The sequence below is a fragment of the Rhagoletis pomonella genome, unplaced genomic scaffold, assembly GCF_013731165.1.
Source record: "Rhagoletis pomonella isolate Grant_MI unplaced genomic scaffold, Rhpom_1.0 Rhpom_scaffold_00006, whole genome shotgun sequence".
Classification (NCBI taxonomy): domain Eukaryota; kingdom Metazoa; phylum Arthropoda; class Insecta; order Diptera; family Tephritidae; genus Rhagoletis; species Rhagoletis pomonella.
This window is the reverse complement of record NW_023458560.1, coordinates 7,065,658-7,093,284: the sequence shown is the minus strand read 5'-3', so window position 1 is coordinate 7,093,284 and position 27,627 is coordinate 7,065,658. Positions and strand designations below refer to the sequence as shown.

Sequence of the window (27,627 nt, the reverse complement as noted above, 5' to 3'; positions counted from 1 at the left end):
TCAGTTGCGATACGTGAAATTCGTACTCCGCTGCAAACGAGAGGACGTTTGTCTACTGAGGACATCCGAATGAAACGCCCCTACAAAAGAGCAGCCCCAAGGCTCTAACAGCGCGCTCCTGCATCTGAAGAGATGCAGAATTGCGCTGCCAGATGCGGGATTCTTGCGCGGGCGGTGGGAGTTTGGGTTTTAGTGGGTAGCCCAACACGCTTCGGTGGGAGTCCCACACTCGGGGAAGGTAGTATAGAGACTAGCGCCCCCGGCCAGTGCATAAAGCATTTCCCTCTCCTACGAAAAAAAAAAAAATATATATGACGAGCAGTTATTAAAGACGATGCTTTTCCTATATTTTGTTAGACTTTTCATAAGTAAAAATATTTTGTGAATATTACTTTCTTCATATGAATTATATCACATTTTTTGTTTAATTCAAGGCCTATCAAACAGGTTTAGAGCATTTGAGGAAAAACAACATTTGTTGCTTCAGGTATCGAAAGTGTCAAAAACTGTTCTGATTTTTTTCTTCTACATCAAAGCGTGCCATGTGAAATACAAAAAAGATACAAAATTTGAATTGAAAAAATAAAAACTGTTGCAACTTTCTTTCTTAAGGCGCTGGCGCAATGCAGGCTTGCTTTGCGCGCCTTGCTGACTTCAATTTGCTTTGATTTACTTTGAAAACTTGCTCGGCCGAATGGCGGCTTGGGACGCTGTCAAAGTAACCAGCTGTCTGGTTGAAAAGTCAATGTCTGTTCCCTTGACGTTAATAATTATTTCCTAGAAAACTCTAAAAAATGTATCAAAAACTTTTAGATTTATTTTTAATTGAATTCGAAATAATGTTTGTATTTAAAAGAAATGATATTAATGATACATACATATCTATATCTACATTTACTAAAAAAAACTATAACTTAAAAAAGCGATTTACTTGAAGAAAAGAGCTATAAGAAGTTTTTCCTCTCGTGTAAAATTTGTAAAAGTGGGCTTTGCAACCTTTTACTATAAGATAACGATATGTTAAATATAAATATGGAAACAATGACTCATTTTTATTTCATTTCGAATTACCTGCATTTTCTGTGACTTTTTTTAAATTAAGTAAGCAAATTTTTGTTTGAATTTATCTATTTTGAAAGGAACATACCTCTTTGTCAAAAGTCTTCAAAACGCTTTCAAATAAAACATTTGCCTATTTCAAACTTTGAGGCGCTTAAAGCAAGTGAAGAAAAGCTGCCATTTGGCCAGCCTTTATACGTTTTAGTATATTCCAAATAATTTTTGACACTTCTCGCAGCGAAGCAAGCCTGCATTGGGCCAGCACCTTTTGTAAATTGGTTTGATTCTCGAAGCATTGGTCCATCCTGTGCCAGGCCCAGTAATCAGCGGTTGTGCTGCTGAGTTGGGCGAGCGTTCAGAAAGCTGCTATTCAATCGCTGGTTTTGTATGGAAAAAGGTTCCACATCATTCATTCAAGGTTCATTTTCCTCGAACCGGTTCACTTTTCGTTTCAGTGTACATATTCACTACGGGCGGATGAAAAAATATCGGGCGAAACTCACGACAAGGCTGAATGAGAATATCTTTTGCGAATATAAAAAGGTTCCACATGCAAATAGATTTAACAATTTAGAATTTTTGTGAGCCGAAGTTAAAAATATTTGACATTTTCGAGAACAAATAATTTGAAAAAAATCAAATCAGCTGCTACTGATACATGTTACAAATATTTAAAGGTAGTTTCACTTCTTCTTCTTATCCGCCATTGCTCCCATTTGACGTAAACTGCGCTTTTGACGTTTTCTTTTAAATTGAAGCTACCATATTCTTTGATGAAACTAAAAAGTGGTTTTTTACTTAAAAAAAAAAAATTATTCCAAAATTATTTCAAGGAATATATTTTGAGCATCATTTTATAGCGAGCTATTAGTGGTTTATTTCCAAAATTAATTATAAAACGGAAGGCTATTAAAATACTCCTATTACATTGCGTAATGCACATGGACAATCTATTTGTTTATGCAATTATTTTCATCATTATTTAGTACGATTAGATGCATATTTCGGGATGGCCACGTGCATGGTAACTTCACCAAGGTATTGTTTGCTTGTTCCAACCACTTTTCCGGTGAAAACTTTCAGCCTCGGCACGGATGTGCCCAATCTAAGCGAAACGCTGCACCAGCAGCAGTAGAGCGAGTAGTTTATCTGTCCATAAACTATACCAAGGAGCTCTAAGAGTTTGTAATTTTTTTTACCTCCCTCTAAGTTTATGCTTCCATAGTGCTTTAATTGACGATAAGCTACTTTTTAACTATTCCGTTTTTCATATGTCCTCTAAAAAGGATCCAAATTAAAGCGACATCCTAATATCTGTAATAATATCTCATGGAACACTGCATATAATGCGAAATCTTTTTGCGGTAAGGTAATTTAAGGTATGAATTAAGTAAACTTACCTTGCGTGTTGTTATTTTTTAATGCATACAAAATTCCTTTAAAAATAATAAAATTTCCAAAACAATAATTTGTTGAGGTGGCAGTGATACTCGAGCAATTTACGAAACGCATAAACGTCATAAGCACAGTTTATGTCAAAAAATTTTAAAGTGAAACTACCTTCTTTTTTTGTATCATATACTGATACTACCGGTTCAATGTACCTTGGTTTAATTGTATTTTTGGAATAAACAAAGTTCTTTTTCCTTCTGTCAGTAAACTGTTTTTTTTACGAATAGTATAAATAAGCAATGGGAAATAAGGCAAAATTTGTTTTATTTCCAACCTCTGTTGGAAATAAAGCAAAACTCAGATTTTGGTATTATTTTCCATTTAAAAGTGAAAGCAAATTTTGCGTTATTGCCGTTTGTGTTATTTCATGTTATGGGCGGCCGCAGTGGTAAGCGGTGTGCGCTTCCACTCCACAGGGCCTGGGTTCAAAGCAACATCGCAAAAAAAATAGAAAAATGGTTTTTTCTTAACAGCAGGCAATGGCAAACCTCCGAGTACATTTCTGCACTGAAATACCACGATCCAGAAAATAAAGGTCGCGCCATTCGCGGACCGCTAACCCTCTCTTCGTCGATTTGACAGCATCCACCCAATCGCTGACGTCATAATATACTTTTGTTTACATTCACTGTTGCCAACTTGATGCGTTTCGCACCAAATTTAGTAGGTATTCAAAACGCGAAAATGTTTGAGTTTTGTGCTTGGTGCGTTTTTGGTGATTTTGTTTTTAGTTTGAAGACTTAAAAAAATTGCTCTCTCATTCCGGTATATTTTGACGTCACGGCAAGTTGCTCTCAGCTCGATTAGCGCAATCTTGTATTCTATCATTCTTGCTGAAAAACAGCTTCTCTTAAAAATACAATCGCCGTTCGGAGTCGGCGTAAAACTGTAGGTTCCTCCCGTTTGTGTGACAACATCAAGGCGCACGCCACAAATCGAAGAAGAAGCTCGGCCAAACACTAACATATGTGTAAGCGCCAATCTATTATTATCTTTATGGGCAATTTTCAATTAGTTCGAACTTTCGCATGACTCGACAGTTTTTATTCGGACACATAATTTTCGCTGGTTTATTAACAAACATCTATTGCATATGTTGTGAGATTATGTAAATGCAAAAAAAGGAAAGAAGAAATAAGTTTGGGGCATTTTCACAAATAAAAGTTTTTTTTATTTTTACGTTGCAAAATTTGGTGCGTTAATTGCTCATGTTTGAGTATTGGGAGAGGAGAACCGAATGCAGCCAGTTAGAAGTATGTGCTTGCAATAGAAAAAAAGTTATGAAGAGTCAAAGTGGCGTGACTCCTTTTCTTAAATTCTGACACTCGCTTTTATAGTATACTGTAGCTGGTGCGTACCTAAAGCTGTTATCGGACAACTGTTATAATGTTCTGGAGTATAAAAGGAATCAATATAGACGTTGCTGGCTTATGTGCTCTCATTAAAAGATAGTTAAAAAAACAACTTGTTTAAAAGGTTACGATGCGTGCACAAAAGTAAAAATGCATATTTTTTACTAGCACTTCGTCTGCAATTGGAAAATTTAGCCAAATACGTGTGTGCCCTATTATACAATATATGTACTATTGAACTATGATCCTCGTGCACCACTTTTTTATTTGTTAATTGAAAAGTTACAGAGAGAAAAAGAGATAAGCAAAGACCTAAAAAACCATATATATATAATACCCAAAGGCATTTTATGTCCATGTCATCAAATCTGCACCGTTCGTTCGATTTTCGAAAATGAGGTGTCAAATGAAAGAAATTGGGCTGTAGATGCTAGGTCTTACCGTTGATTTTTTGCAGTTTTTGTTCAGAAACTTTTTTATATGAAAACAATGCGGAGCCCCGTCATTAAAAAAAAAATGCCAAAAATCAACGGTAAGTCCAAGATACTTAAAACGTACAATTTTCTTTGCTAAAATTTAATGGGCTACAAAACTGAATACCAAAATTTTGTCTAAAGATGCTGATCAAGAAATTCGAACTTTTGGTCAAACTTTGCAGATTTTTCATCATTTTTGCCCAAAGTCTGAAATTTGGATTTATATCATGTTTGTTAAGTATTCAGCTGAACTTTCATAAAAAATAATAAACATTAAATAAAATAAAGAAAAATAGCAAAAACTTACTCAAATGTTGCGTCCCAGTTTTTATTTGGTTGGCATAAAAAAGTTATATTTTGAAAATTTTCGAAATCGGACTGAAATTGTGCCCACTTTCGATTTAAAAAAAAAAAAACGCGTAAAAAACGTCAAAAACGTATGGTGCGTTGCTTTAAAATGTTGCTCCCCGTTGGATATTTTATTCTAGCAGCTAAAGGAACGTATACTAAAAATTTCAGACCTGTGCTCACGATTTAAAAAAAAATGATTTTTTTAACAAAATATACTTATATCTAAAGTTTATTTTTCTGTTACCAAACGATATCTTTCTTTAATATTTTATCAGAAGTAATAATTTTTAAGAGGGTTGCCAACTATTTAAAAATTTATATATATATATACATATATTAAGCAAAGTTGCTTACGTAAAACCGAGCATAGCTCTAGAGCGGATTGTCCTATGTGAGCTGTCTTTTTGTTGTGTTTACAATTATTTTGGTTAGGTTGGGTTAGAGTGCGTTGCAAATTATTACCGGTTCCTTTTCCCTCCTACGCGTTCTATTTACAGGTGCCGGATTTTAAAAATGTATGATGGAAATTTGTTTAAAAATACCAAATCAGCCTTATCATGAGTTTCATTTTCCTCGAACCGGTTCACTTTTCACTTTTCGTTTCAGTGTACATATTCACTACGGGCGGATGAAAAAATATCGGGCGAAACTCACGACAAGGCTGAATGAGAATATCTTTTGCGAATATAGTTCGATTGCTTCGAAGATAATTAGAATTTTTCGACATTGTACTTTCAGTGTTCGTAAACCCATCGCCGATTAGATTATGAAACATTGCCTCACGCAATCCCAATTTACAAAGTTTGGCGATTAGCAGTTCAAATCAAAAACCTCAGCAAAGCGCCTAAGGTAATGCAGTACGACATCAGGAGGAACAAGCCCCTTAACAACTGAAAAAAATTTATTTCGTTGACAACTCTGATATCGAAATCGATCAGTGTTGTGCGATTAAACGACAGATCATAGGAAAATTGCAAGAACTTCGTCAAGGACACAACGGGTTATTTTAAATGGCAGTGGAAGATATATGCTTTCTGACGACCACAAAACCATAATCACAGCTGATAAATGTCCCACCGAAAGTCGTTAAGTGAATAGTTGGTGAAAGTGTTGTACCAAAATGTTCAACAAAAAATTAATTTTGGGCGAAACGAAGTTCGCCGCTTACGCTAGTTGTTATTATTATGGAGATTTATTTTATCAGTACCATACCAACCAGTGTTGCCACAGACAACTTTTTTTCCTACCAAAATCCACCAAAACCTACCAAAATTTTTTTTCAGTTTTTAATATTTTTGTTCAATGTCAAGTTTGTTAAAAATGTAGATAACTAAACATTTAGTAAAACTAAGACACAGCTAGTACAATAAAAGCAAATTAACTGCGTATAATAATTAATTTTACTGTACAGACTGTAAGCACTTTGGACGGTGCCATATTCAAAATTTTATATAGAGAAGAAAATTGTTCTCCAAAGTGTATCAGTCTACGATTAATTTTTCCTGAGCAGGTACATAGAATATACTATGGGGTTTCCTCCTCCAGCTCACAAAACCTACAGCCCCATTTGATTCAAATGGTACCTTAACTTGCAGTGTGCTGTCAAATAGCCAGTAAGAGTTTCAAGTACAAGGAGTCTTTCGGAGTTCCTCTTGGGAAGAGTTATGAATCTCTTTGAATGTCTTATTATCTTTTCCATCCGCCAGTGGGCAGCAATCTGAGATTCTTCTTAGCTCTTAAGTAGTTCTGCAGTGTATTTTTAGATGTACCGCGGATTGGCCTGGTCCTTGCAAGCGCATTTCGGTTCCACGCTTTGCGAGACAGACCTTTCGTTGGCTTAGCGTTACGCTATTGTGGGCTCCCAGGCGGTTCAAGAGTCCACAAGCCTTGATGCAGTTTTAAAAGAGTCTAAGGCCTTTAACACTGCCTGACTATCCGACACAATATTTCTTCTGGCCCCATTTATCCTTCTACGAAGACATTCGCGACACAGACTTCGATCGCAAAGACCTGCCCCTGGAATATGGCTGGGTACGAGCCCATTGGCAGACTTTTCTGGATTCTTGGTCAAAGTACGCCATAAAGTATATATGGATATTTATGTTGTATATTGGCAATAATAAAGGTACACGTACTTACGAACCAGGTATATATGTGTACATACATTAGCGTGGGCCGAAAATCCGCTTTTTTAGACTTTTGATTGGTAATAGCAAAATAATGGTTCATTATACTCTAAAAAAATCTGTGTGCAAGATTAAAATTTTTGGCCAATATCTTAGGCTCTCCCAAGTCCATCAAAGTTGAAGTGGTAAAAAAAATTTTTCTTAGCTTATTTCGATTCTCTACAAGAAAGGCCCATATATCAAATTATGCAGGACTAATACTTTTGAAAATAATTGCAATTTTAGTAAAAAAATGTGTTAATTAATTTATTTATTAATTTTTATTTTTTGAGCTCATTGAACTTTGGTGGACTTGGTTGAGCCTAAGATATCAACCAAAAATGTTCATCTTTCACATAGATTTTCGAAAATCGAATTTAACTCAAATCCCTTGGTAATAGTGAAAATATATTGTATCTGAAGTCAACAACAACCCAGCAAAAAACACGATTACCACAGAAACGAAAATGGAAACGAGATAGGCGATGGGAATCGCTTACCCTTTCGCTTCAAGAAGGCATTATTTTAACAAGGGCATGTCATTGGCGGTAAGCCCTTACCCGCAGCATTACCTTCAAACGAAGGGAGATTACAGAAAAGTGTGCCAGGGAGTGACTTTTGTCGTTCAAGCTGAATGCAAAGCATGGTCCTTTTAATATTATATAAACATCCGAAAACATTAAAACGTTTGAAACAAATCTGGTCTCACTTTTTTGTATTTTTCACTTGGTTGCTGAAGTAATGAAGAATTAGAATTCATAAGGGAAAATTATAGCATTTGTAAGTTTTATCTTAATATCTTAAAAATTTTAAGACTTATTGAAAAATGATAAATGAACGTGAGGTACTAAATTTAATAACCCTTAATTTAGTACATATATCGTCCTGTTTATAACAATTAACGCATTTCATAGATATTACCAGCCAAAGTTTCATTTTCAAAATTCGTGCACTTTGATTCAATTACGCGGGCTAAAGATGAGTTTTAAATTAATCTTTCGGGGCCAATAACAATTGGCTAAGACCTAAGACATCATAATATTACTATTACAATACGGTCAAATGCCTTTTATTTTCCCCCATACAAAATCGACCCAGCCTAATGTCTATGCCGATATTAAGTTTTCTCGTTTTTGATTTCAGTTATACTAACACGTCTTTACCTTTACGCGAAAAATGAATGGTAATTTGCGGCAACAAGCTATCATATCAAGATAAGACATGTATTTCAAGATATCTACCTGCATACAGCCTCTATCAAAACATTAAGTGTGAATGCTGGAAATAACAAGAATTGAGGCAAGAAACAAAGATACATATCAGGCGTCAGAGTGGCAGCGACATTTCTAGCAATGTGTTTTGCATTAGTTTTAGCGATATGAAAACCAGCGATGGAATAATGTCGTATATAAAATGAATATGAAGAGTGTCATTTCCTAGTTTTTGGTCCCAAAACTGTTAAATGGATAACATACTAGAGATGGGTGAATTCAATATTAGAAGCTTCGAGATTCGACTTTTCATCGAACTTTAGCTCCAATGGCGAATATTTGAAATCGAACTGTGTGGTGCTTAAATTCGGATAAAATCGAATTTTCCTAGAAAACATCGAATGTCGTCTTAATTTGCAAAAAAGCAACTATGCAACTTTCTTCTTTCTGACTAAATTTGGCATCACTGTGTGTGGCACCATATTTGCCTTAGGGATGCAAACCAATAAATACATCGACGTTTTTTCGATCTGATGCAACGAAATATTGCAACTATTTATAGTATAGTTAAGAAAAGCATCAAAAATCTCATTAATTCGATTCCGTTGAGAAGATTTTTAAATATTTTTATGCCGATTGCCGATTTATGCTTAAACCCTTTTGTCATTTGAGGGGTTTTTTTCAAAAAGGCTTTTAAGAAACTATTTATTTATAAAAAACTAAATTTTTCGAGGTATTTTCAAATCGGTCCAGGTCACTTAAATCTTAATATTTTTTCCGAAATATTTTGGTGGACGTCTTCAAATATAATACATTTTGTAACTCCGGCGGAAAAACCGCAACTTTTTTTTGGTTATGCAGTCTAATGTACATACATACACACACATAAATCTGTTACTTAAGTAATATATTATCTTAAAAAATTTACAGATTACCTATGTCTGTACCGGAAATAGTTGATTTAAAGGGTGTTGTAGAGCCACATCTAGAGGGCGGTGAGCTTCAATCGTACAGTGCTCGTTATCTTACCAAGCCTGGAGACAATTATGGCAGCTGTATTCTCTCCATCACCTCTAAAATTAAACGTCCGAACGGGCTTATCGAGGATTTGGCCTTGATTGCAAAATTGCCGCCAGTTACCAACGAATTGTTTTGGCAAACATTCCAACCGGAACGCACCTGTATTACAGAGAACAACGTATACCAAAGTGTTGTACCAGAAATACATCGGCTGCAACTCGAAGCTGGTTTGCCTAAGGATAAACTCTACAATGGCGTGCCTCGTTACTATGGCAGTCGAATATCACTGAATATCAACACAAACAAAGTAGATCGCGATGCGGTACTAGTCCAGGAGAATCTACAGGCATCTGGATATAAAGCTGGTAATCGTCACAAAATGCTCGATTCTGTGCATACTAAACTTGTGTTGGAATCTCTGGCACAGTATCACGCATTACCAATTGCCTTACGCCTTAGGAAGCCAGAAATTTTCGCAAAGTACATACGTCCATACTTCAAACGTTTCAATATGAACAACACAATGGGCCATGATATGAAAGAAGCAATGCGTAAGGTGTGTTTTTCGAAGAAATCTCGATATTCAGGGCCATCACAGAATGCATCGTTGCTTAGATTTTCATGAAATCTAGGAAAGTGCTATCACAGAATCCGAATGGCTACGAACGTAAATTCGAAATTCGTTGAGAGCCTTCATAGAATCCGTTCGTAATGAAGATTCGTACAGATACTCTACGACGAGTTTATGCTGTCGGAACAAAATTTTAAATCACTGAATCTGAAAAATAATGGAAAAAACTGCATTATTGTTAACAATAAATATTTATTATACTCCAAGTTTGTTATAGTTTGTTTAATTCCATAAATTTGTGTAAACGTAGACGTAAAATACCAATGCTATACACACATATATATGTACAGTCAATCAAGATTAGGTACACCGATTTTTTTTGAATACGGGAAACTGTTTTTTAAGTATTCTATTTTTAGAATTTGTTTTTTTATAAAAATATGGTTAATTTTTTACAACATAAACCCCGAAAACCAGAGACCTTGTGCAAAATTAAAGAAAATTCTGCGAATTTATGTTAAAATTTTCGATTTTTTTTTTTTATGGAGAAAACAAACGACACCTTCAACAAAAAAAAAATTAGCAAAAATCATTGGTAAGTCCTAGATCCCTCAGACTTGCACATAATTATACAAAAATTGAATGGGGAAAAAACTGCATACTCAGTTTTTTTCTAAAGAGTGTAATTAAAAAGTGTATTATTTTGATGAAAATTTTCAGAATTTTCTTTAATTTTGCACAAGGTTTGGAGCTCGTATTTTTTGGGGTGGGTCTTGGTGGTAGAACTAATCATATTTTTTTTTAAATTTTACGAAAAATAGAGTAATTAAAAAACAGTTGCCCGTATTGCAAAAAAAATCGCTAAACCTAAACTTTGATTATATATGTACATAAACCTAATTACCTAGACGCTATTGAATCCAAATTACTTGAATATCATAAAAATTAATTTAAAAAAAAATCTATTTAAAAGAATAAAATCTAAACTACAATATTAAAACAAGAAACAAAAATTAAAATAGAAAAAAAACTCCGCTGCCCGACGACTCGGACTCGAACTCGCATCTCCCAATTGGCAGGCCTAGTGTTTTGCTCATTCGGCTATTGCGACTGCAGGGGCAGCGTGAGCAAAATGGCGTACAATGTCTATTGTTTCCTTTGCACTAGCTGATTTCGAATCAGCATTCGAAGCTGGCAACGATATTTTTTTCGAGTTCACTCGGATTCAGTGATAGGAATTTTTTCGTATTCGTAGCAGGCATTAGAATTCGTAGATTTTCTACGCTGGATTCCGTGATAGCCCTGATTAGTTCTACTAATTTGAAGATTATTTTCACTTCATCTGCGTTAGGAAATAGTTGAAGATCTACAGATAGCTACACACAATGACGATACTGCAGTTGATGAAATACTCGAACTATTTGAACTATACGATAGGTGGCTAGAGCAGCCAGAAGCAGTTGATGGACTATATACCAGCTTGGTGCATTGCGACATGTGGATCAATAATATTATGTTTCGTTATGGTTGGTAATTTCTAACCATTGCAGCTTAAATTGGCTAAAATAACATATTTTTGCAGATGATAAAGGTCAACCCTCACATTTAAAATTTGTAGATTTCCAAATAGCTCAATACGAGTCAATCGCACATGATATTATAATTGTCTTATTTTCAAGTGTGGAATCAGCTGTACTGGAAGACAATTTCGACGAATTTTTGAAAATCTATTACAATGCATTCATAATGAACCTGGTTGAGGTGCAGATTCCAACCACAAATTATACCTACGAGAGGTGGGTGCTATTTAAAATATTTTGAATAAATATTCTCAATATTATTTTCTTATAGTTTTCTAAATGAAGTACTAAGGGTAGCTCCAATTGAATTCCCCCACCCGTTAGTCATGACAAAAGTTATTTTGGCAGATAACAGCACGCTTCCAGAGGATTTCAAAGATTTGGATATTTCTGTTATAACAAAAAATCGCGGTTTGGACACAATAATAAAGCGAATGGAAGACATATTGCGCTTGGGGAAAAAGTTTAAATTATATTAATGTATAAAATTAGGTTTTCATTTAATATATAATTGAAGTTGAAAGTAAATTTGTTAAAAAACAAAAATTTAGAAGATTAGTGATAGTTTATATCTATTTTATATATAAAAATAAAATAAAATACATGTGGTGATTCCCGAAGGGGAAGCTCGGCCAAACATTAACTTATTGTGAAGCGCCAATCTCTTAGTGTTATTAATCTTTAAAGCGCCACGGAGACGATCAAATATCTTTATCAACGCTTTAAGTGTATTGATGTCGTCCGCTTTTGTCGGCTACACGTACACTACACCGACTCGTTGTCGGTTATGCTACTCTCCTCAACCTCGACAGGTGTAGCTGGCCTATGTCTTAAACGATGTTGCCACGGCAAGTGATTCGCTCTCCCATTCGTAATTCGCTCTCTCATTCGTGATTGGCGCCCCAATTACAAACCGAATCACGTAATTCGCTTTACAAAATTTTGAGAGCGAATCACTTCATTCGTAGGTGATTCAGATCCAATCACCATGCGAATCAAGAACAAATCGTTGTCTTCTCTAATTTTTATCGATACCGGCTGTCAAAACACATAGACCTCACACATCCCCACCAGCACAAACATTGAAAAATTAGCTTGATTCGTTAAAACTATTGATTTAGCTAATTAACCACTAAACATTTTTTCTCCACACAATAAACAACACATTGAACAATAAACAAAAGCAAAGAATAAGAAGCAGAGATGTAAAGTGAATCACGAATGTGTCGTGTAAACAGATTGATTCGCCGTTCGTAATTGAGAGAGCGAATTACGTGATTCGGTTGTCGTGGAAACGCCGTTTTATAACGAACCTAATTTACAAGTTTTTTGGACATATTGCGCAAAATGAAACCAAAATTGTGTATTTTTTGCCCACTTATCCATAGCAATGAGCCCGTATAAATTAACTTGAAACACAAATTTTACGCGGAATTCTAATAATTTTTCGCGGCTTTTTAATGACTCCCGTGTTATTCAAATGTCATTTCACGTACATATGTAAGTGTGTGCAAAGAGCATAGAGACGAACCGATGGTTGTACCCTCGAACTTTTACATGTTCTTTTGCATATGTAAACACATGATTATTATCGGAATAAGTCGAATCTTGAGTCGCCATTTTAGTAGTAATAACTTTATTTTGATAACCATATTGAGCAAAATAAATGTATTTGTTTATACTATTTTTCAAAGATTTAATTATTGTATGTATACAAAAATTAAAAACTACAGTAAATATTAAAAAATAACCAAAATAGGAAATCGTAACAACATCACAGGCAAGAAAAAAATAACGAAAATTGGTTAAAAGTAACCAAAACGGCAAAACTGGTTATGCTTGATGAAAATTAAAAAGTTTTGATATTTGAATTTGATGACTGTTTATTTGATCGGCTCGCGTTATGCTTGACAAAAAACAAGCTCACTTGCCTTCTGGTCGTCGTAGTGAGCAAATTCGCGGACAAGAAACAGAAATTGTTTTACATTTGATTGAGCATTACCAATGCTTACTAGCCTTATGAAATGTAATAAATATTAATTTCTAAGATATAATATAAAATTATGCAATTAATGATATAATAATTAACAATAAATACTCATCCGATGACAACATGCTAACAAAATAAAGCTGCGATTCACAATACAAAGTGGTGATTGAAGCGTCTATTTGAACGTTTGCGGGCAAGACACGAGCGATTCTCACTCACACATACGCAATGCTTGACGTATTTATTTGATTGTCTCCGTGGCGCTTAACAAACTCTAGCAGCCGAACTTACAAACATTCATTAAATTATCTGTAAAGGGTCATTTACATAAGACTTTCCTCGCTTTGCTTGACAGTTCAAACTTTGACAACAAAGCGTGAAACGCAGAAGGTATGCTACAATAAACGCTTTGACAGCTTTTGCGTGTTCTTTTCCTCTATATTTTTTAACTGTAAAACAGATAACAATATAATAATATGCATTAATAATAGCAAGAATAATTCCTATTTACCCTATTTTTGTCATTAAATGCAAATGCAAGCGCACGAGAAAAGATACATGTAGACAGCTGATTGCCAAAGCGGGTAAAAGTTGAGAGTTGCCCAAGATTTTGTTTCGTTTTGCTTTGTTTTGCTTTATATGTTTTTTATGTGAGCATACTCATGCATATGCCTACATCGATCTTATATGTCAAAGCAAAGAACTATCAAGCAAAGCGAAGAAAGTTGTATGTGAATCAGCCTTAGTTGTCCCTTTGTTAATTGCAATTAAATTTGTTAGTAACGCTCCGTCCCACAGTCATTATTTAATAATTCATTTCATTCAAAACTTGAAGGATCCCTTAAAAGATCCCCTTTATTTTTATGGCATAATCTACATTTAATTGTCAATAAATTAAATTTTTGAAGTAATATTGTTTAGGTATTCGAAAAAAATAAACACATAAGAAAACTTGATACAAAAATAGAAGCTATTGTTATTGACATTCATTGTTGTTGCCGACCACTTGACTTTTAACAACTTTATGACATTTAACTAAAATCATGCTACCAGATTCACCAGCAGCCAAATTTTTGTTTCTTGAAGAAGTAAAAAAAATGTTTGAAGTTGGCGAAGTTGGATGAAAATAAAGTTTTTTGCTTTTCCGCGGATAGCAGGTAATACGATCTAATGCATTTTGATGACAAATTGAAGACGCAAAATATATTTAAACCTATAAAAGATGCACCGTTATCCGTGGAAGAGGGAGGAGGGCGAATTAATATGATGCCCTGCAACGTGTAACAGTACCAATTTTTGGACTCTCGGAATTTTCTGATAAAGATGTGGCGCTACTAAAAAATATATATGTATACATAAATATAAGCACGAAACTATGTATTTGTGACAAGGGTGATCGACATAAGATGAAAATTACTGCAGTTTCATTTTATAAAATTTTTGTTTATACGCGATATGTATTTGCATGTGTGTTAACTACGCACTGTGAATTTGGCTCTAAGTAGTGTTAACGAAGGTGAAGAAGCAGTGCACCTGCTTTGTGGCGGCAACAGTATGCCAGTACGCAAAATGTCCCCATCTTAAAAGATTTTCTCATATAATATTTTAGCCCAGAATTTGGAAAAATAGAAAATGCTTTTATATTTCTCACATATACACATTTACGCTTTATTAATAAGTTAAAAAAAAAAATAAATTGCACTATTTTCAATTTTGCGCTCTTCGTTTAACTTTTTTGGGATATGCCCATATCGTCGGTGATACTGCAAAACGGCCTATGTCTATTAGTACCCTTGACACTTAGATAGTCTCTTACTTGCAACGGAATATATCTGCAAATCGTTAACCCTAATAAACGAATGTCAAAACTGTCTACCTTTGCCTGATGAAGATGAACGATTGTCAGAAGCGATTAGATAAAGATAACAGATAAATTAACCCGAATAACCCTGGCGTTGTCATATGACCACGCCACAAGTGCCCCCTTTTAAAGTATGTAACTAGTAATTTTTAGCAAAAAAAAAAAAACCGACTTCAACTCCCATATAAAAAAAAAATATATATATATATATATATCTCCAGATTAGTATGGGACCACCTCTGAGACACTACCTTTCCGATGCAAAAAGAATTATCGAAATCGGTTGACGTGGTCCAAAGTTATGCGGTAACATACATAAAAAAAAAAAAAAAAATATTCCGACGAACTGATAACCTCCTCCTTTTTTGGAAGTCGGTTAAAAACTGAACGAAGCAAGATGTGGGAGTGATTATTGGCCGTAATGACGCACATATATTGTGGATAAAATCTGCAGCGCAGATCATGACATGTGGGTCAAAGATTTCGAAGTAATCATATCGCAAGTGAAGTGAACTAAAAAAAGCTAAAATCTACGAAAAAATTAGTACACCAAAAAAGTAAGTAGCTACAATTTTATTAAAATAATCAAAATGGTTATCGAAATGCATCATTTAGAAAATAGTGTAAATCGAAATCCATGAAAAGAAAAAAAAGTGATGTGAAATATTTTTTTTTAGATAGTTTTTTTGTTGTTTTTTGCCCTGGTTTTATTGCTTCATTTGTTAATAATTTTCCCTCCATTTCGGGTTATCTATATATTAATACGCTAACATAAATTTTGTCTCCGTTCGTTTGGCGATTCTATCGAACCGAAGTCAAAACCAAGAACACCGTTAGAAAGCCATTTTTCCGTAGATGAGCAGAGTTTTTATGGTTTCACAATTGGTTGAAAATTACGGCCTAAACCGTCGTTTAAACATTTCCGATTTGTGTATAGATGTTGCTGCAACATGTTCAATTTGAGATGTTTCGCCTGTTGTTTCACTACACATTTGAAATTAAGCTTTGAAATAAAGATAAATATGAAGATGAAGAAATAAATGATAACGATGAAGTCAATAAAAAAGAAGGCAAAAGTGAAGGTAAAGACGAAAATGGAGACAATGACAGATACATAAGAATTAGGGTAACTAAAAGGGTAAGAACATTTCTTGAATTTATGAAGTGGAACTTCTTTAGCGGCAGTTGGTTGGTTGGGAGTAAATTGTCAAATTCAAGCGGAATAATGCACATGGAAGTAGTTCTCAGCGGTTTAGCGGTTTGAGAATAAAAACAAAAACAAAGATGCCTAGAGGTACAGGCAAAAACGAAGATCAAAGTAAATTTAAACACTTTAAGGTAAAGGTGAAGAGGAATATGCAAAAATAAAGATAAATATGAAGAAAACGATGAGGATGAAGATCGATATTGTTATCGATATAAAACTCGATATTTTTATCGATATAATAATCGATATTGCTATCGATAAAATAATCGATATTGTTATCGATACTGTTATTGATTAAATAACCGCTATTGTAATCGATATAATAATCAATATAATAATCGATATTGTTATCGATACAATAATGGATATTGTTATCGGTATAATAATCGATTAAATAATTGATTTTGTTGTCGATTTAGTCATTTATATTGTTAACGATATGTACAATAATCAATACTGATGATTGTTATATTTATCGAGAAATTAATCGATTTTACAATCGTATTTTTCTCTATGTTTATGGATATTGTTATCGGTATTTTTATCGACACAGTTATCAACAGGGTTATCGATACAGTAATCGGAACATGGAATGTGATCACATTACATGACATCACATCACATTTTATCACATGATATGAAGAGACATCACATGATATTACATCACATAATATGATATCACATCGCACGATATCACGTGGCATGACCTTATATGATATGACATCACATTATATGGCATGACATCACATGACTTGACATTACATGATATGACATGGCATGGCAGTACATGACGTGGCATTACATGATATGACATCATATGGTATGACATCATATGACATGACATCACAGGATATGACAACACATGACCTCATCTCATCTACGTGAATAGAAAAAGAAAAGGATATAAGGAAAGATGTGAAAGATAAAAACAAGATGAAGACCAAGGTAAAGCTACCGATTTCAAAACCAAAAACACCGTTGGAAAGGTAATTTTCTGTAGATGAGGAGAGTTTGTATAGTTTCGAAATTGGTTGAAAATCGTCGTTTAAAAATTTCCATATTTGTGTATGGTTGTTTTTGCAACCTGTTCAATTTAAGCTGTTTCGCAATTTGTTTTACTTCGTAGTTGAAATTAAACTTTGAAATAAAGATAAATATGAAATGAAGAAACAAGTGATAACGATGAAGACAAAAGAAAGGCAAAAGTGAAGATAAGGACGAAAATTGAGATAAAGGCGAAAATGGAGACAATGAGAAATACATAAGAATTAGGTTAAAAGATAGGAATCGAAATAAAATCAGCCATAAAGTTTACTGAAATTTATCGAATCATCGAAGTTTATAATTATCGAAATTTATCCATGCTTATTAAGTTATCGCAACGTATCGAATTATTCAAACTGATCAATGTTTACTGAGTTGTCGAAATTTATAGACACAGAAACTTAGTTGTCCAAATTTACGGATAGTTATCGAGCTATAAAAACGTGTGGGATTAACGAAATTTGTCAAGTTAAAGAAATGTATCAAGTTATCGATATTTATTGAATTATCATTATTTATAGACTTAACGAAATATATCGAGGTGTCGTAATGCATGGAGTTCTTTCAACTTACAAAGTTATCGATAATTATTAATCTACTGAAATTGGTTGGTTCAACAAAGCAAAGTTTATGGAATTATCAAAATATATCGATTTATCGAAATTCAAAGGTTATATAAGCTTATCGATTTATCACTGCTTATCGAATTTAATCGTCTTAACAGAGTGTAAGGAGTTACCAAAATGTTTAGATAGTTTTCGAAAAATGTGGAGATGTCAAAAGTAAAAATTTATAAAGGTATCCATACTTTTTACAATTTTGAGTTATCGAAATTTATCGAGCCATCGAATTTCACAGTTATCGAAATTGGTCGAGTTAACGAATTTTGTTGAGTTATCGAATTTTAGTGTTCTTGAAATTCATCGAACTATTGATATGTATCAAATCATCGAAATTTATCGATAAACTTGAATGTATCGGGTCAATTCCAAGTCCTGCCGAAGTCCTCCAAAGACCTTCTCAGATTAAAAAAAAAATTGTTACGTTTTAGCAGAAGATTTTCCTGTTAGTTAATTTGTACCGTATAAGTATCGCTACGTGTTAAGTTAGAAAACCTCTCCAAGGCTTCTAAAACTAGAAAAACTGTCGAATTTCGACAGTAACTGGCACTCTAGTTTATGGTAATTTGCTTGAGTCGGCACAACTAACAAATTAAGTAATAAAAAGGTCGCCAAAACCAGCATCGTTATTTTTGGTATATTATAAAATTTTATAGTAATCTATCGCTGAAAAATATCTTAGACAACCTAGAAGAGTTTTGCTCGAAGGAACATAATGAACTTAGGGTATTCATCAAACCTCTAAATGAACTGATGAACTGGTGAGCAGTGGTGAAGGTGATGCAAGGGATGAAGGATACCCACTAAAACAGGAATGAGTCAGGTTTTCCCGACCATAGTATAGTTTCGGCGACCTAATCTGATTTTTCATTGATTGTACAACAACTTGCAACCGAGGTGCTCCGCATACGTCTTCTCTTCGCATACTTATTTCTTCTGAGTTTGTCAGAGACGATTTCATTCCAATTCCACGTCGCTTAGGTGCAGCACCTGTAACGGGTGGAATTGTCTAAGAAACTGCTCAGGCATTACGTCACAGCAAGATCAAAGAAATAACCGTTTCTACGGCTCCTCATGGCATACTGAAATATGCGGTCCAATGAACGAAGTTGTACAGTTACTTGACTCTGTGGAGATCGCGAGAGAGACTACGGTGGAGGTCTATCGTTCATCCTATATGACACTGTGCAATATCGCGACATCGAAGAAGGTATAGACCCAGGAACCCCACCCTAGAATGTCGGAGTATAGCCTTCCGATTTGGCGATGTTGAACTCGAAATATTGGAGCAAATGCAGAATACCTACAATTATCAAATTAAAAAAAGAGGATCCATAGAGACCATTGAGCTAAACATAACGGTATATTTTTTGTTTTTTTGGGAAACAACAAATACAAGAATTTAATTCTCTTTAATTTGATATACATACATATATTATATATACCTTTTATAGTTTTCACAAAAATCGAATTAATGTAAGTATAGTGTTTTTGCGTATAACTTCTTTCTGTGTAGGTGGCCTTCGGCCGCATTTATGGATTGTAACCCTCACTAAATATAATTCTCCTTTCTGTATTGCCAGAAAGAGGCCGAAGTATTACTGCGCAGAACTTATGGATTATAATCCTCACTAAATAGAATTCTTCTTTCTGTGTTGCGACGAAAAGGGGCTGAACAACTTTTGCAGAGAACACCTTTCTGCGTAGGCGACCTTCGGCCGCACTTAGGGATTATAACCTTCACAAAGTAGAATTCTCTGTGTGTTGCGAAGAAAAGGCACTGAACACCTTTTGCCGAGAACGTCTTTCTGCGTAGGCGGGTTTCGGCCGCACTTAGAGATTATGACCCTCATAGAGTAGAATTATCTTTCTGTGTTGCAACGGAAAGGGGCTGAACGCCTTTTGAATAGAACACCTTTCTGGATAGGCGGCCTTCGGCCGCACTTACGGATTATAACCCTTACAAAGTAGAATTCTCTTTCTGTGTTGCGAAGAAAAGGTACCGACCACCTTTTGCAGAGAACACCTTTCTGCGTAGGCGGCCTTCGGCCGCACTTAGGAATTATAACCCTCACTAAGTATAATGCTTTTTCTGTGTTGCGAAAAAAGGCGTTGAACACCTTTTGCAGAGAATATCTTTATGCGTAGGCGGCCTTCAGCCGCACTTATGAATTATAACCTTCACTAAGTAGAATTCTCCTTTCTGTGGTGCCAGAAAAGGAAGCCGAGTTTATTTCTGCATATCTGATTCGATGTTTGTGAAAACTTTAAAAGGTATGTCTATAAATATGTATATCAGATTAAAGAGAATTAAGTTCTCTATCGAATGACATCATTTTCCAAATCCATGAAGAGTGATATTGATTTAAAAAAAGCTTAATTTAAACTTTGACCAATAATAGTAGTAGTTGTTATTTCCCCAAAAAAAAATTATATATGTGGAAGCTCCGCGGTTAAGCACCAGAGGTAATAAGTGTTATATGTCACATGTTTTGCAGTATCATCGACGATATGCACCTTTGGCTGTAGCTAAATGTGCAGAGGAGGTTGTTTTTATTGGTACATTCCAGAAGGCTGAAGGCACAAATGCCGTCAAAAGCAAGATCAAACTTTTTTTGTATTTCCTAGCTATGAAAAAACATCTGTGAAGTGCAGAGCGGAAGCGTATTTTAACGAAAAAAACCACCAAACAAATATGAATCTATGTATTTAAAATAAACAAAAAACGGCTAGTTGCTCTCGTTGTTTCCCTTTTTTGGTCGTTACGAACCAGTTATACATTCGTCACCTTAAATATACATATGTATTTCTTAGTTTTTGTATCCTTTGGGAATTATCAGATGTTCTGTGACTGTTTTAGACTTAGTAAATTTGTGTATCACCGAAGAGAAACAGTTAGGAATAACAAGTAATTTTTAAGCAGAAAACAAAACCGACTTCAATTCACATATAAAAATTTAGGATTATCGATATTTCTTCATATTCCAATGATCATTAAACGAAATTAGTATGGGACCATCCTTAAAAAAAAAATGATAGAAACCGGTTAACCTGGTCCATAGTTATGCGGCAACATACATAAAAAATAAAATATTCCGACGAATTGATAACCTTCTCGTTTTGGTGAAGTCGGTTAAAAAGGTAATTCGATCTTTAAGAATTCGATGCATTTTTAATTGTTCTTGCTTTTTGCATCAAAATATTAATTTTTAGGAAAAGTGGACTAACAATTTTTCACTCTTAGCTAGCGATACCTACTTACATAAATATATAGTTTTAAAAAGTAAAAGAAAGTTTTGTAAAAGTACCACATTTTGCTGCTTTTATCGGACTGGTTCGTTTTTGGCTATAAATATCTATTATGTAGTATATAAGTAGGCACATTAATATGTACGAGTATGTATGTGGTTTCCTGTAAGAAATTTTAGGCAATCAAGCGATAATCAATTTATGTGAAACCATATTAATGCTTACGAGTAAAAGTTCAAGTTCCCTCTTTCATTAGTTAGTTTTTTGGAAAATTGGGAAAAGCGTTATAATTGCTTCTGTATGCATATGCTCATAAACTTACTTTTATACATATGTAAATACATACTTGTATATATGTATACGTACGTAAATATATACACATTTAAATACATATGTGGCTACATACATATATACATATGTAGCTAGAAAATGGATAAAAATGTGAAATTGAAAGTTGGGGATAAATTAAATTGAAACTTTGAAATATATTTAATAAGTACTAAGTCAATTACTTGATGAATTACGTAAAATTTTATTTTTTAAATATTCTAAATGTTCAAACTGAGGATTTTTTGCCACTCCTTCGTTTGACGCCCATATTTTAGTATTTAACAAAACTTATGCACATTTAAAAATATTTTAAAATCAAAACTTTGCTAAACCTTTTAGGTCTGACATCCATATTTTTACATATGTATTTAAATTACCAAATTTGCTTAATTTAAGGTGAAGTTAGTTTTTATAACAGATGGCAACTGTCTTGTATGTATTTTGGAAACAAAGTTTTTTCAAAGCAATGGGATTGATGTCCATATTGTAGTAAATCGTTTAACATATTGCATACATTGAATTTAACTTTGCAAACTTAACTCGACAAATTGGGAGAGGAATTATAATTGCTTTTGGATGCGTATGCTCATAAACTTACTTTTATACATATATAAATACATACTTGTATATATACATATGTAGCTAAATAATGGATACAAATGTGAAACTGAAAGTTGGGGATAAATTAAATTTAAACTTTTAAATATAGTTAATAAGTACTTAGTCAATTACCTGATGATTTTTTTTTTAAATTCTAAATGTTCAAACTGAGGATTTTTTGCCACTCCTTCGTTTGACGCTCATGTGGTAAACGCATAAAGGGGCTTGTGATGTGTGGCAATATTTGCAGTTTCGTTCCACAACCCTATCGTGCATCGCTTGTAATTTTTTAATGAGAGCGTCAAGGCAGACGAAACGGTGTTGGCATTTTTTGTACAATTGAATTTTTGTATAACGGGTGATTTTTTAAGAGCTTGATACCTTTTTTTTTAAAAAAAACGCATAAAATTTGCAAAATCTCATCGGTTCTTTATTTGAAACGTTAGATTGGTCCATGACATTTACTTTTTGAAGATAATTTCATTTAAATGTTGACCGCGGCTGCGTCTTAGGTGGTCCATTCGGAAAGTCCAATTTTGGGCAACTTTTTCGAGCATTTCGGCCGGAATAGCCCGAATTTCTTCGGAAATGTTGTCTTCCAAAGCTGGAATAGTTGCTGGCTTATTTCTGTAGACTTTAGACTTGACGTAGCCCCACAAAAAATAGTCTAAAGGCGTCAAATCGCATGATTTTGCTTATTTACGAAGCCATTCAACCAGAAATGAGCCTCATCGCTGAACAAAATTTGTCGATAAAAAAGCGGATTTTCTGCCAACTTTTCTAGGGCCCATTCACTGAAAATTCGACGTTGTGGCAGATCGTTCGGCTTCAGTTCTTGCACGAGCTGTATTTTATACGGTTTTACACCAAGATCTTTGCGTAAAATCTTCCATGTGGTCGAATAACACAAACCCAATTGCTGCGAACGGCGACGAATCGACATTTCACGGTCTTCAGCAACACTCTCAGAAACAGACGCAATATTCTCTTCTGTACGCACTGTACGCATTCGTGTGGTTGGTTTAATGTCCAATAAAGTAAACTGAGTGCGAAACTTGGTCACAATCGCATTAATTGTTTGCTCACTTGGTCGATTATGTAGACCATAAATCGGACGTAAAGCGCGAAACACATTTCGAACCGAACACTGATTTTGGTAATAAAATTCAATGATTTGCAAGCGTTGCTCGTTAGTAAGTCTATTCATGATGAAATGTCAAAGCATACTGAGCATCTTTCTCTTTGACACCATGTCTGAAATCCCACGTGATCTGTCAAATACTAATGCATGAAAATCCTAACCTCAAAAAAATCACCCGTTACAATTTCTTTCACAATATACTTCACTACCACGCAAATCTTTTTAGTTCAATTTGTGATGAATACTAAAAATATATAGCTCTGAAAATTCACAGCGGGATATTTTTTATTCTCTTTTTGTTTTGACCTTTTCGAGTTTGCATTTGTAAGTTTTGAAAAAGTGTTAAAAATTTATTGAAGGAACTATTGTGACTTACCAAATGGTGTGGTATCAGCTTCCCATTCAATTTTCGATAGTAAATCTTAAAACAAAATGTCGAAATCAGCTTCAATAGAAGCAATATCTTCGATAACACAGGATCACATTTTTTGTTGTTCACCCGATGCCACTATCCCATTCCTATATGGAATCGCTCAGAGACTCCGTAAATCAAGTTAGTTTCTTTCTCTATTGATAACTTTCTGAGACATTTGCAATTTACCGTTATTCAGCTTAGAAAAGAGTGGTTAATCACGTACATCTTTCGAAGTAATTGAACAATCGTAATACGAAGTAAAGCTTATCAAATTCTCCATAAACCCTTTATACATCACTCTCCGACACGCCTGATAGTATCTGAAAAACTAATTAATAACTCCCGACTTTTTGCTTTATTTTAGATGAAAAAATTTAATCAATTCAAGTTTTAACAGAGTAATAATAAAATATTAGGATTTTTCTGTAAATGTTTTCATTTTGTATGAAAGCCTGTTTTTTTTACAAAAAAAATGAAGCTACCAATGAAGAAAATCGATAGATAAATAAGAAAGGAATGAGTAGTAAAATGAAAATGTGCAAGGATTTTTTGCATGATAAAAACATTACAAGATAAATTCATTCTCTCATTTCGTCGGCCATGATTTTTTTCTGACCACATTTTAAATCATATAAAATTGAAAATAAAAAAATTAAATTGTTCAAAATTGTTGTTGTTTGAGATTGAAAATAAGAATGTGTGTGTGAGTTTGAGTTTTGATTTTAAAATAATATTGTTGGCAAACCTCAGACTGTCTCTCAATGGGTTTACCTTGTTATGTTTTTATCGTGATTTTTTGTATGAAATATGAGCAGAGCGGCGCACAGTGGGGCAAAAAAGGTTGCTGTGGACACATGGATTTTGAGAGCCCAAATATGAACCGATTTCAAGTTTCTTTGTTTTAAATAGAAGATAATTAAATTTCGCGTCGATCTATCCATGGCGATTTTTTACGGAAGCTCTGGTTTTTTATTTATTTATGTTGAGAAATGAAAGAAAAAAAATCACGTTTGAAAGCTTCCACTTTTTTTGGAAAATACTTGAAACTAATTTCAAATGAGTGCATTTATTTAAAAAACTAATCATAAACATTTTTCCATAGGAAACATTTAATAAAATGTTTTTAATTTGCCATCTATACAGGTAAATAATTTGAAAGCCGTTTCATTCTAATCGAAAAGCTCGAGAACCCTCAAGGGATGATAATAGAAGAAGAATAATTTCGATATATCAGGGGGTGTGTATGGGAGGTGCCACAACCCCTTTTTCAATAACTCTCATCTTTTCCATGAGTTTGGCGTTGATATTATATATCTCTGTACTAAGTTGTAGCACTCTACGATGAATACTTCCAGAGATATGTTGTGTGAAAACTTCAGTTTGTATGGGAGGTGCCACGCCCATTGATATATCGAAATTATTTTTCTTCTATTATCATCCTTTGAGGGTCTAGAATCGATGCCGAAAATTTCAATAATATCGGTACAGCTGTTCTCGAGTTTTTCGATTAGAAAAAAGCGAAAAAACGGCTTTCAAAATATATATTAGTATAGATAACGAATGAAATGCATTTTTTTAATTAAATGTATCCTATGGAAAAATGTTTATAAATATTATTTTAAAAAATTGCACATTTGAAATTAATTTCAAGTATTTTCAAAAAAAGTGGAAGCATTCAAACGTTAATTTTTTTTCTTAAATTTTTTAACATAAATAAACAAAAACCAGAGCCACGGATAGGTCGACGCGAAATTTAATTATCTTTTATTAAAAAAAAACAAACTTGAAATCGGTTCATATTTGGGCTCTCAAAATTCATTTGTCCACAGCAACATTTTTTGCTCCACTGTGCGGCGTTTGAGTAGCATTCTTTCCTGCGCATATTTCATACAAAAGATCTTTGTGCCTGGAATTATTAATTAATTTCTCAGAACTATGAAGCCTATCGAAGGGCCTACAAAACTGAATAATCAAATTATTTCAAAAATATTTAAATAAAAAGCTCGAAACTTTTACGAAAGTTTGTTGATTTTTGTTTAACGCTGCACGAAAATTGGACCTTGGATTTATACGGTTTTTGTTAAAGTATAAACTGTACCTTTATAAACAAATAATTAAAATTAAATAATATTAAGATAAATGGTCAAATATTGTCGATATGTGGGTGTCGTATAGATTTGATAAGCACTATAGCTAGGAATATTGCCATAGTATTAATATTACTAATGAAATGCTATGCCCAGTTATAGTACCGAATCCAAAGAAGATGCTATTTTCCATTAATAATGTCTTAAAAATGCTTTTGATTAGGAATTGTACCTGATAATGTGTGCATACATATTTATGTTAGTCAATTTGTAAAAGTGTAAAACGTGTAACTGTATGTACATGAGTAAACGTTCTCATGCCATCAAATTCTTGGCCTTGAGGGGAATGTACATATGTGTGCATGTACTAAAAAAATATATGAGCAAATTAAAAACTCGACACAATTTACAGTCAAAAATACAGTTTTTGTATAGATTTCGTACTGAATAAACAATCTCATTTCCCAACACTGATACGAAAAGCAAAAACACCTGTCAACTTAGAACATAGAAATGCATGCAATCAAACCTGGGCTTGTATTGTGGACTGTGTTCAGTTCATATTTGAGATCATTTTCATTAATTAGGTACAAACAAAGAAAGATATCTTAGGAGCTTTTTCAAAGCTACAATAAATGTTAAAAATAAAAAACTAAATTCCACAATAGAATTCCAGAGTCTTTCTTAATGTTTGGCCATTTTTTTAAATTTAAGCCGTATAATTAATTTAATATTTTTCTGATTTTTATACCCAAGCGCCCTGCACCTACCTGGCTGCGACCATGCTTACACCTTTTTACTATCACACTTAACTTTGCTTACTAAGTCCCGTTTTCTCAACTAACCTGTAACTTTAAAGCTCACTTTATATTTAAAGGTTGCATTAAAATTTATGACTATGTCTAAAGTAAGGCATTTTATTATCGCGTTTAAATTGGATTACAACCAAGAAACATACATACGTCAAAAACGGATAATTGAAATACTTAACTTTAGACTTAGCTTTATTTTTAATCTAACCTTTAAATATAAAATGAGCTTCAAAGTAAGGGTTACTTCAGAAAATGGCCCTAAGTAGTATTCGCCACAATATGAATGACAAAGTACCGGACGTAAAATAGTAACTGTCGCACAGGTTTTTTGAAAAATAAAAGGATCATTTTATAGATTTTTCGAAAAAAGTATTTTATTGTTAACTTTGTAAATTTTTTTATTCTAATTTTATGTTTTAAAATTTTAGTCCTTATTTGCGTTTGCTAGCTTTGGAAGATGTATTTTTCTTAGACTTTGTATAAAAACATGAAAAAAACTTTAAAGGGGTTGATCGAATGAATGGCCTCCTAGTCATCTGTTCCGAATCTATTAGATTGCTGAGTATGAGGCCTTATGTTGGACAAAAGGGGGAGTATAAAGGACTCAATGGGGGAAATTAGCCTAGGTTACAGAAGATATGTAATAAAGTAACCGACGAAGACTTTCGTGCCGCTTGCGCTTTTCTCTCAAAGTGTTTACCGCTGGTGAACCCAAATAAAGGTTACAATTAATAAAAATGAGGTAAAATCTGTGGAAAATTAACAATAAAATGTTTTTTTCGCAAAAACAATAAAGGACCCTTTTATTTTTCAAAAAACGTCTGCGACAATTATTATTTTACACCCTATATGATACAAATAATATCTGGAAAAAGGAGTAAAAAACTAAAAGAGGAGTACATTTCCAGATATATTCTTTGGGAGTACAAGGGATTACATTGCAATAAAAAGGAGTACGTTTACTCCCAAAAGCAGTACGTCTGGCGGCCTTAAAATTCTAATGCCTGGATTATAATGGAAGTAACGGAACGAAG

The 27,627-nt window shown here is 33.8% G+C and overlaps 1 protein-coding gene across 1 annotated transcript in view; it reads left to right on the top strand.

The window, feature by feature from the left end:
- The window catches only part of LOC118740355, a 34,032-nt gene extending 22,316 nt beyond the window's left edge, over window positions 1-11,716 (top strand). The window contains exons 2-5 of the mRNA XM_036471850.1: window positions 8,997-9,642; window positions 11,009-11,183; window positions 11,240-11,453; window positions 11,509-11,716. Of these exons, the coding sequence (XP_036327743.1) occupies window positions 9,004-9,642; window positions 11,009-11,183; window positions 11,240-11,453; window positions 11,509-11,716 (1,236 nt within the window). The 5' untranslated portion in view covers window positions 8,997-9,003. The remainder of the gene's footprint in view (window positions 1-8,996; window positions 9,643-11,008; window positions 11,184-11,239; window positions 11,454-11,508) is intronic.
- The last annotated feature ends 15,911 nt before the right edge of the window (window positions 11,717-27,627 follow it).